Source organism: Drosophila simulans, chromosome 2L (genome assembly GCF_016746395.2).
Source record: "Drosophila simulans strain w501 chromosome 2L, Prin_Dsim_3.1, whole genome shotgun sequence".
Lineage (NCBI taxonomy): Eukaryota > Metazoa > Arthropoda > Insecta > Diptera > Drosophilidae > Drosophila > Drosophila simulans.
In genome coordinates, this window is record NC_052520.2 from 14,084,608 (window position 1) to 14,096,793 (window position 12,186).

Here is a 12,186-nt window from a genome sequence, read left to right on the forward strand (position 1 = left end):
CACCTGTTGAAATGCCGTGACGACGTTACAAAAGCACCGCAGGATAATCAGAAATGACCGTAGGACATTGAGGGTCAGAACAAAGTAGCGGCAAAAAGGTCGAGACCCTCAATGCGAAACTGTCAAAACTGATATAAAGTGGAAAACATGTGGCGAAGGCTGGAAAGGAAAACAAGCGACGGACAACAAAGGCGGTTCAAGTGCAAGGTGCTCGCAGGACTACAAATGTTTTTTTAGCACGCCGGGAATTTCCCGATCCCTGCGTCGGCCACTTGCAGTCTGTTTACCTGCTAAAGTTAAACGAATTGGCTTGCAACATCCACCAGAGCAACAGGTAAATAAGCAAACTCACCTTTGTGGATCGTAACTTACCCTTATAGAGATGTAAAAAAATCAGCTGATAAGACGGCAGTGAACCATGGAAATAGTTGAGTAAATCGGAAATGAAAAGGGTTACTTGATTAATTGTTAATTCTCAGCATGTGCACGTTTAAAGGTTTGCATGCAAATTTCTATAAATTTAGCTTTAAATGTGGGACTTCAGAAAAAAAGAATTCGAAACAATATGACATTGGTGAATACCCAAATAGATCCATTAACCCTTTGATTAAAGCATATTTTTCTCGGATTTTACTTTAAGTTAAAATAAAAAATTAAATACCGCTTTCAGTTTAAACTGACAATTTCTAGGAAATCTGAAATTCGGGTAATTGGTCCTAGAGATCTATACTCCTTTCCTTCGGACTCCGTTTTGGAGGTATAAGGTGGTATAAGCACAAATAATAATTCACAGTGTAAACTCTCCTCGGGCAAAGGTCATGCAATTTATGATCGGCGAAGATCAATAAAGCATGTACCTAATTAGAAACCATAACCCATTCCTAGGTGTTAGATTTCCCAGAAGGCCAATGCCACTTCCTCTTGGCTCTGCACTCTTGTTTCATTTCCTTCCACTGTCTTTCTTCAATTTTTATAATTATTAATATTAATAATATCATTCCTGTAAATATAGATTTTTTTATATTTTACTGTGGCATTTAAACAATTGTAAGTTTTTATCACAGAAAAGAAATAGCTTTCCATACTTAGAAACATCTGAAAAAAGTGCTGCAAAAGGAACAAGCCGGCGAATGCGTTCCACAAGGTCCACACTCTTACGGATCTCTGGTCCGAAGTGCAGCGCTTGCGATCAGTTCGTGTTTGACGGTCGTTTGTGTAGGAAGCAAGACACGCGACGGGTCTCGAGTGCTGTGCCTGTGCGATGGGTGGATTCTAGATGATAGTGCGTTCGAATAGTGCGGCCGCTGCTCTGGCGATTTATTTATGTGTCATAAAATTAAACGGCAATTATGCGATAAGCCACTGCTAATAAATAAGTGAATGCGAAATTCTGTATGCCATTTCCGAGTTTCCCTGCAACGCAAGATCGATTTTTGTTCACTTTTTACACTTCACGTCGAGGATACGAAAATAGCCGGCGAGAAAAATGTTTGCCTGTCGCTGAGCAGGAAAGTGGGAAATGTGTCTGAAACAAAAATAAAATTAAATAGCGCAAAAATCGTGAAGTAGCAAAGTTGCAAAAAGTCTACGCAAAATCGAGCAAATAAAGTGAAAGATTCGCAAGAGCAAATGCGTAAAAAAGTGGAGAAAAAATTCGAGCGGAAATCGTAAATGATTTGAAAAAGAAATAATAAAAAAAAGAACAATCTGTGCAGTGAAAATAAAAATATTATGAATGAAAATACCAAGGAATAAGTGCCTGCATCTCAAGTGGTTTTATTAAAAGAGCACAGAAATTATATCCAAGTTCAAAGTCGAACGGAATATAATGTGTCATTAGTGATCGTTGTGCATTTAGTTCGTCCAGCATGCAAATCGGAAATTTTATCAAATGGCCACTGGGCCTGATCCTCATCCTGCTGGTCACCCACTGTCAGGCCAAAAGGCAGCGGAAACGCTTGCGTGGATTCTCCACTGCCAAGGATCTCCAGGACTATAGCCTGCCGCTCAACGACAACTCCACGGAACTCCAGCAGAACATCGTGTCCTGGACAGGAGCTCGGATTGCGTCGAGTCCCGATAAGAAGAAGAAGTCACCGCAATCATCGAGACGTCACAAAACCAAAAGTGGCCTGATCATTGAAAGTAACATTGCCGACTCGGAATCGATGCTGGCTAATGCCTCCTCGGAATCCGTCACCAAGAAGAAGCCGCCGCAGCGTCGTCGCAACGGAAAATTACAGAAATCCGGAGGAGGAGGAGGAGCAGGAGGTGGAGGTAAATGTCTATAACTATGGATGGGCTCTTCTAAATATGGTTCCCTGATCGATTGTGCAGCACCAGAAGTTGCTCGCATTGCTCGCCATCAGTTTCCTGGTCGCTGGTCGTGTTTCTGCCATATTTGGCCGCTCAAGTTGAAAGAACTTTCATGTGAAAGTTGTGACAGGAGGAAGAGATTCTTTAATTTTCCTGAGCTGCTCTTTATTTTTTCTTCTATTTTTTTTTTTTATTTTTTGAAATTCTATACGTTATTACGTGAGAGGTCCAGTTATGGTCCGGCTATGCTGCAGTGGTTGTCGCCAGGTCTTTGGTCGTTGGCACATAGTTGCCCTGGCCTTGTGTTGCCTTTGTTGTCGTTAGTTGGAAAAAAAAAACTTGGCTTTTTGTTATGTGAACTTTGCCTATTAGGCATATGAATCGCCTCGTCCGCTTCGACCAACTGTGAGATGATAGATCTCTGGTTATGGCAGTGTGAACTCTGGTTAGTTGGCGAAAACAAAGTTTACGAGGGATGTGTACTTGGATATATTCAATTCAATTTCAATTCTGAAATTATATAAATTCAATTAGTTCATAATATTTGTAATATAAAACATGATCTTGATAAGGTTAATAACTACGAGGAATACGTAATAGATAAGTGCATGCGCATTTTAACGACCTATATTATATATTAAAATTCCCGGACAGGTTCCAAATGATCATGATGGTATTAACCCCTGGTTATGCCCATTAAAATTAATCAAAACATAAATTTTTAAACAAATTACAGTCTTACCTTTGCACAACAATTGGTAGGGCAATTGAACCGATAAACACTGCGAACAAAGGCGATCAGCGGAGATGAATAGAAACACAATATGGACATGTTTATGTGTGGCTACATATTCTATATGTTCTTTGTAACCCCTGGAGATTGTCCTCGAGCGTGTGTGTGGGTCCCTGGGCACTTCAGGGCATTTGTTTGCCGAACACATGACCCCGAACCGAAGCGGGAGAACAGATTGAGGATTGAGGACAACAATAGCGCCAGGGTCTCTGGCTCTGATGGTCCTGGTCCCTGTAATTGTGGTCGATTTCTGGAGAGGCGGTGGATGTGGAAGTGCACAAGATGCCGTAACCAGGCAGCAGCAACAATGGTCGATTGTTAGGCAGGTCGTCTTTTTCCCGGAGAGGATAATTGATGGAGGCATGCGTAGCGTATCGCCTTATGGAATGCCTCACGCGCTAATAGCAACATATGTTTCACAAAAAGAACCCAGAACCCACACACATGGCCATAGAAAAGGGTTTATTAAAATATCTACACGACTGCCATGGTTATAAAACTTAAGTGGCTTACTGTGTCCACTTCGTTCACAGTTTTTGTCGTTAAAATTTGTTCCGGAATACAACAAAGCCAACGCAAATTGGCTATGCTTCCAAGTTGCGTGAGGAAATATTTGGATACATTTCATTCCAAAGCTGTTTTATGATAATCACTTCTTAATGCCATAGTGTGGTTAATAAAAACTGCTGATGATTAGCCTAGAAAGATAAGAACTAATATTATGTGAGAATCAAATTTTGAAAGACAAAGAATCAAACGATGGGCATATAGAATATGTAATTTTTAATCAGAAAAAATTACTTTTCAATTTTCTCGTTGTGAAATGGGTAAACAATTATTTGGCGATTTAGTATCTTTTAAATACGAATAATTCAAAAAATGATTATCCAGTCGGAACAACATGTGCTAACCTGAAAGCGTGGAGCAACTTTTCAATGTGTAAATTGCTTTCCTGGTGCCATAATGACTGCAAATCAATTCTAAATCATTCAATTGTTAATCGATTCAATGAAACACATTTCAACGACAAAGCCTTGAAGACATAAATGCGAATTGATCGCGCAAATTATTGCCCGGTTAAGTCGTATTTATAACGCCCGTTTGATTCGATTGGCATTAATTGATTGATTGGCTGTTTGGATTAGAGAAAACGAAAGTTTCCCAATGGCGAAATGGGTCACAAATACAGATACAGATACATTTACTCGACCAGATCAAAACGATACGAATGGATTGTGGGATTGTCGGGTTGTTTTCCAATCAACCAGCCAGATACTTGGACAAACACGCACACTTTATCAGCTCATTAAGTATCTTACGGATACATTCTTTATACTGGTATCTATAAGTCATGGCCAACTCATATGTAGCTGCTGTTTGCTTTTCGCTGGCGATCGAAAAGTGTTTGGGAAAATGCATTCTTCATTGGTTTTTTCTCTTTTTACGTTTAGTTTCGTTTCGTTGCGCCTTGCTTTATTTTTGTTTGTTTCTTGTTAACTGCATTACACAATGCTTACAGATGAAAAGCGCACTTCAGTTCTCTTCGCCTGCTTCTGGAAATTTAGATTGGTGGGAAAATGTTTAGAGCGGTCGGCTGCTGCCTGTTGTCATTGAGTTTTATTTGTTTTTAATTTTTTATTGACATGTGAAGTTTGTAAAAGTTGAGTGAACTCTGCTTTTCTATTGCCGGCAATCCATGCGGGAAAGCAAAAGTATTGAACTTGAAGAGCCTCAAACGAGTTGGTCAAGCGATTTTGTGGTGAAAAATTTACATTTATGATGAAACTAATGCACTTTAATGGTGAGGTGGGGACGAAACAGTATCTCTAATGATGTGCTAAGGTAAAGAAATACTCTGCCGAATTTATTGGAGCTTAATAAAATAATGAAAGAATTCTTAAAATTTTTTTTTGTCCATATCTACGGGAACGAGAAGTACCCTTTGTAACTCAGACTGTTGTTTATCGTTTATAAATCTCTCATTCTCACCTGCATTCATTTCTGGCCCCTCTTTGTTCTTCACACTGCCCTTTGTTGTGATAATTTATTTAAATGCACTTTATAGATCGGCCAAGTAACACCTGGTCGGGCCAATAATTTGCGCTGCCTTAACGGAAATGCACAAAATGATGGATGCATAAGGCAGCTGGTCAGCGAAGAAAACGCAACTTTCGATAGTTCAGCCTACACTCAAAGAAAACTCCACGTACTCACATTAACACATGTCAAAACTGAGCCAAAACAAAGGGTAGAGCGATGGGAAAACAATTGTTGAACTCATTTAAACCGAACAATGGACCGTGGAGCATTGTTCTGGCTCTTCGGGTAATTCGATATTGAAACTTAATATATCTTTCAAATAATTCTGCCCCAGTCTTTTGAAGAAATCGAGCACTCCGGCAGCATTAAACTAGAGTTGAAGACCATTAAAATAGTTTTATAGACCACAAAATGGAACACACAAACTAGGAACGCCAGAAACTTTGCGTGTAAACAACGCGAACAGGGAAAACCGGGGGGCGTTTGTAAACAAATAGTTCTGTGGACCAAATAAAGGGAAGTTTAACACCAAACTTGGCTGACCAGCAGACGCCACAAATGATCTATGGAAATCCACCTCACAAACTCCTATATCAACATGAGCGAATCAAAACGATTTGGAGTTTACACAAGTGGGGAGCATTACTCTTCTGGAACTTAATTGTTGGTCCGAGATTTTCGATCTTAACCCATGGGAGAGTACCAGAAGGGCAGAAAAGAAAAACTCAGGCCACTTTGAAGTGGTCTGCCCGAAAAACTCGCCTATGTTTGCATTGGCCATAAATTAATGTTATAGACCAAGTTTTGATAAGACATTGACGCCGTCTGCGAGTCGGCGACGTCGACCAAAGCCCGGCATTAAACTAACAACTGGGAAGAGGGAACAGAACAGAATGATGACGGCCACCGGAACATTTAACGGGTCAGCAGCGGCTATTGATGTGCAGTCACACGTTGGTGGGTCAGCAAACGCCAGATAGTATGGTCATGGGAATGGTTGGGGAGTTGGGAGTTTGGAGTTAGGAGCTAGGAGTGGGCACCCAGGGTCTATATTCAGGGGCCTTGCACGGAGTGTATAACAAATTCGAGGCTCGTTAGTGCAGACACTTGAGATAAGGAGACGAAGATGGGCGAGCGAATAAATTGTTTCTAGTTTTCAGATTGTTTTCTTCTCGAGAAAATGTGGGTCAGCTCGAATGGGAATTGTGAGGGGAGAGCAGCTGCAGCTTGTTGAGTAACTAAATTAAAAAGAAACGCAAAAAGTTATGGTTCCCTAACTAGTGAATAAATCAATCTTAAATACTAGATAAGGAAAATTATGTTGAACTTATAGAGTAGACCGGAAACTATCTTTATTTATAGAAAAGAACCGATCAATTTTAACATCTTGATTTTAATTTAGAAACCAATGATCTTTTGTTACATATAATTGGTTAGTCTTACTATCTTATTTGTAGTATTTATAGCGAAAAGCATTAATACGGAAAGTTATTTTCTTCTTCAAATTGAGACTTTACAATATCAGAAGATTACCCAAAAAAAGCCGACAATGTCCATTATCGTTCACGAATAAATTCCTTACCCATCTCAACAGTATCGACGTGTCAACCACTGGCATATATCCCCAAATGATCAACAGGTTGAATGGAACATTTTCATGTTTCGTTTTGTGAGATAACTTGTAAACTACGCTGGAAGGGACCGGTGTTTTTATCAGGCTGTTTGTCAATACTTTCGAGACTGATAAACGATCGTTGATCGAATGCCACGGCAACTGTCATTGAACTTCATTGATAAATGCCCTTAGGCAGACAGGTGAGGCTCCGCAGACTGGAACAGAGTATCGGTTTGCGATGCAAGTGATAAGCTAAACACATATTCGACATCCCCCAAAGTTACCCGTATCGGTTTCCATTTCTACCTGTTTTTATGTTGCCTCCTCCAGGCGTCGAACCTAATGACCCTATATATCGTGGCAAATATATCAATATCAGGCCTCCGCTTGTCAACACATTCGACTTCCTCCCTCACATAAAACACCCATTCACACTCCTCAGAACTTTGGCAGAGATGAAACGCTTTTCGTTTCTGGGAAGGGAAATCCCTGCTTTCTTTTGCCGGAATCTCTTCCAAACGGAACTGCGGGGAAAACACTTGAAAGTGTTGTGTAAATATTATAGGGTTTAAATCGGGGGAGCTGTCAGTTCAGTGGACTAATTATGCTTTATGTTCGCGTTAAAAGAAGTTCCTCTCCCATATGTGGAAGTAAATGGTTGAAAATGGCTTTCTTTGAGGTGATTTTGGTGTTGCCCTTAAGTAATCTTTCTGATGAAAGCTTCATTAAAAGCTAGCTGTCTCAGCTTCTCCCAATCTTCAAAGACTGCCTAAGATTTATAGAGAAATTTCACGGGATGTAGTTTTTACGAATGTAGATAGGACCACCCCATCGATTGTTAAGTTCAAGAACCCATTAATAACTTTACTTAATTAATCTAAGAATCACCCAGACGACATTCCCGAGTATCTTTTGTTGCATCTTTAGTGTCACTTGTCTGCATCTAATGCGCATTTGTACATGTGCGGACAAGTTTTCGCCAATCTATTTTGAATGTGGTAGACGATGGACGACTGAAGGCGCAACGGAGGCTCATCCATCAGCGGACTGGGTTTAGACCATGGAGAAAATTGGCTTATTTGAAGGGGGGAACCAACTGACAGACAGACAGCTGCCGAAACGTGCCTCCGCACATGAGTCACGCGTAGAGTGTGAAAATCTTGTGGCATCCACCTGAAAATTGCGGTAACGCCCACTCGCATTTTCCACAAAACGCTTGAGTAATGGCCAAAAGAGCTGCCTGGAGAATACGTTTTCCACACACATTTAAATGCCAAAATCAAGTTGCAGTCTGAGAAACTAATGAAACGACAAAACAAATTGTCTGCAGACACGCGTTTCCAACACACGCTGAAAGCCGGAATCCTAGAAGATCAGGTTCAGGTTTGAAGTCGGAATCAGATTGTGGTTGGGGTTGGGGTCCAGGTTCAAGATCCCGACTGTCGACTGCCGTTGGCGGCTTGTCTTTCTGGCTTACAGACTCTGACAGCTCGAGGGAATTGAAACATTTTGGCATTGCCATTGATTAGTGTTCTAAATACAGCTGGCCAAGGCCAGTCAATGAGAAATTGACGCGTTGCATGCAAAGTGGCCGGGAGAATCCGATACGATTCAATGGTGATATTGGAGCCTTTTGGGGATTGGGATCAGAAAAGTTAACCGACTCGTCGCGACACGCTGCCTGACAAATTGCTTAATTAATGCGAATTGAAGGCTATTTGTGGCCGAAACCAGTTATTGGCATTTCTTAAATGAGCATTCGAGTTTACTTTAAATTTATTTCAACTGCGGTCGGTATGTCATAATTGCATTGCGGTTTTTCGAATCCTTGAAATAATATATTCGCGGTATTGGTTGCCTGGCAAAATGTATTTAGTTTGCAAATTACGTTTGTGGCCAATTAATATTTTTAAACCTTAAATTAGTCAATTTCATTCCACAATTATTTTGTAAAATATTATGTTTCATAATAGATTTTTTTATTGGTTTAACAGGTTTTAAGATTAACATATCAGAGTCATTAAGTCTTCATTAAATTTTGTATTTCCCTCAAAGTTTTCTAATTTTCCAATCATTTGCAATCGTAACCATATTCGCAATTTGCTTAACCAAAATTGTTCGTTTCGCATTGGCTTAACAGTAACTCCAATCGATTTGGCTTGAAAATTTCCCAACCGTTTTCGCATTCAACTTAGGAGATAATTCCACGGCAGCTTGTTCAATAAAATCGTTAATTGCCACTCAAATAGCAACATTTTTTGTGACGCTGACGCGACAGGATAAAGGCTTATCAAATGGCAATAGCACAAAACAACAAGCCGGCGAAATAGGAAGAAACTGAGGCGAAACTGGTTAGATGAGTAAGTCGGCGACAAGGCGATAAAAATTTGTAGTCAAAATGAGAGATACGAATCATCAACATCAGCGTCGGACGACATGCAACGTAAACAAGCGAAATTAATGCAATTCCTTCAATGTATGAACAATTAACCAGCTCCTTGGATGGAAACGAAAGGGGTTTCGAAGGAGGCCTAACAATTGGCCAACTTTAGTTGGTGGCCAAAACGGTGGCGGCGCCATCAAATGGCTCAAATGGCGCCTGCAGCGAGATCGTGGGTTGACTTCCCAGTGATTTGAACACTTGGTCGGCGCCTTTTTACAACCAAAACTAACACGCTTACGGACCATGTGCTAATTAAATAGTTTACAAGTCAACTGTGATTGCCAGAAAGGTTGGCAGCCAACCTGATTTGGTCGCCGCCGCCAGAGATTTATTGAAGTTTGTCCAAAACATCGATTCGGGGCGTTTCTTTTCGTTTTTTTATAATTTTATTTTTTATTTTTGACTTTAAAAACCCGAATGGGACAGCTCTCTTGTGGCTAAATGATTTGTTTATTGCCGATCGCGTACAGCGTGTGCCATTAATGGCCGTCAATTCGAATTAATAGCACTCAAAGCCTGCGGATGACCGGACGACCCAGTTAATGTTTGATTTAACTGCCGGTTATGTCGTTAAAACAGACATCGTGCCATTTAAAGTGCAGTAATGAAGTTATGGCTTGTCTTATAAAATCAGTTGAAGCATTTTCACAACTTGTACAGGCATTTAACATTGACAAAGTTATCTAAATAGCTTTTGAACCATTTCGTTTATGGTGCAATTTTAGTAATATACAAATTTATGTTAATATGAATACAATCCCACAAAATCAAAGCTCAACTTTAAAAAGCTGAAATTGTTTTTCATTCCCTGAAAACTTTAAGTTTCTTAAATATTGGTGGATTCCCATTTTCTCTGCAAACTGAAGCACAGAAGCGCATGAAGTCATCCATTCCATTCATATTCCTTTTCTTTTTCTGTGCACCCAAAGCATGCCACAACTCCACCTCGACTTCCTATAGTTTCCCTTTTTCGCATTTGGCTTTTCCTGTGGCTATAGTCCGATGGGACAGTCATAATCTCAGTTTGTCTAGACAGACGACAATGTCGGCGACACAACTTGTCAGTAGTACCAGTCCGTTTGTGGAGAAGATGAGTCAGACTTTATAAATTTAATTATGACATTACTTATTATGCGACTCGCGCCTTTTGCCTGGGCACAGAAAACGAAAATTAAAACAAACCGGAGTTATTAATAAAATCTGACAGCTGATGACAAATTAACAGTGCACCAAAAATCTGAAAGTGATTCCAAGGAAACCCACCGAGGAGAAGTGTGGGCGACTCGTGTCTCCTCGCGGGTCTTTGCCAGAGATATCGAATATCACAAAGCTCACCCAAAACCCACTCAGGCGTAACTAATGAGTGCGATATGAGAGGAGACCCCATAAGCCCCAAAAACTGAAAAAACCGATCTCGAGATCTCGTTTGCGCATGTGCAGCATGCGGAGCAGTGTTGGTTAACAGCAACGCGGGGCAAACATTGACTTGGAAAACGATGCTGAAAATGCATTTCGAGTGATTGGCAAACACGATGGAGCCATTTGTCCACCTTTCTCATCTAATGGCCGCAATGCATTTTGGCTAATGGCTGAATGGGGCTTTCGACGCCTTTTCGTGCAATGATTGCAAGTGGTAGATAAGAGCTTTTGACTCATAAATCGTGATAATTATCTCAGCACAAGTGCAGCGAAGGTGAGCTCGCCTTAAAGACTTGAACATTTTCATGATTTCGTGGGGCTTATTAAATTATTAAGTGAACCGCTACACGAAAATATTTTGCCAGTGGCTTACACAACTCTGATTCGCGATTAGATAAGTGATAAAACAAGTCGCTTAATTAAGAGCTCTTAAGTAATGAGCTTAATGGTTGTCCGGGAATATCCTGATCTTTTTAGGCGGCAAAGTGTCGCTATAACTAAACTCTCTTTTCAGAGAACAATGTCAATGCCAAAAAATCATGATTTTTAAAACTATTTTTCAGTGGTATTAAACTGAGTGGATTTTCTGATATCGTGTTCTTTTGAATCTTTTCTAAATGAGAACACAATCTGCTATTAGTTCAACAGACGGAACGCACTGTTATTGTGATATTCTTAAAAATTAGATCAGACCCGAATGTGTCAACACTTCATGGGGAATTTCACACATTGAAAGTTTTCTGGTAAACAATTTCCTTTCCTTTTGCATCCAAAGTTCAAATCAAACATCCGCAAAGATGAAAGGGGAATGAAATGGAACTGCAGCGCTTCAGAACTTTTCAGCTCGTGTGTGTGTGACAGGTGACAATTTTAGCCAAACTTTTACGACCCCCGATGGGTGGGTTCTATGTGTGTAAACCGAACCTTTTTGGTGTGAGAGGGGGGATGTTACTGGCTTCGAGTACTTGAAAAATTAATGTACCCGGTCGGTGTTGGCAGCCAAACGCTTGACTTGTCCTCCGAGGTTCGGGAAAAATGCATAGACAAATGTCAAATATTTATTGAAAATAAACAAAACTGGCTAACAAACCAACGACTGACAAACATGACGATGGACACACGGGGTTGTCTCGGCGAGCTGCGTCAACAGATTTCCAAGAAAAGAAATAAAATGAACGGTGTGAGGGGGAGCACGGAGCTCCAAACTGACCAGAACTGAAGATGTTTGGTCATGCATCAGTGCAGCGCTGCGTTAAAAGCCGGGAAACAGTGGGAACCAAACGAACGGGTTAAGATTGGATGGCTTGGACATGGACTCACGGATGGATGGATGGTTGGATGGTTAGATGGTTGGATTACTTGGGTGCCAGACGCATGCCGGGGAGCTGAGTTCTTGTTGGGTCCCGTCAGTGGGTGCTTCAAAAGCTGCTGACCGATGGTGGTGAGAAGAACACATGCTCTGTCTGTCTGTCTGTCTGTCCAACCAACCAGCTCTTTCTCTACCGGCTACTGGCTTTTCCTGACGTCTTCAAGAGGCGCATCCAGTCCGAGTTCTCGGAT

At 40.8% G+C, this 12,186-nt stretch overlaps 1 protein-coding gene across 2 annotated transcripts in view; it reads left to right on the plus strand.

The window, feature by feature from the left end:
* Positions 1-1,154: 1,154 nt before the first annotated feature.
* The window catches only part of LOC6732313 (laminin subunit alpha-1), a 65,290-nt gene continuing 54,258 nt past the window's right edge, over positions 1,155-12,186 (plus strand). For both annotated transcript variants that reach the window (XM_016180138.2, XM_039291252.1), the window contains exon 1: positions 1,155-2,277. In XM_016180138.2, the coding sequence (XP_016024974.1) occupies positions 1,869-2,277 (409 nt within the window). In that variant the 5' untranslated portion in view covers positions 1,155-1,868. The remainder of the gene's footprint in view (positions 2,278-12,186) is intronic.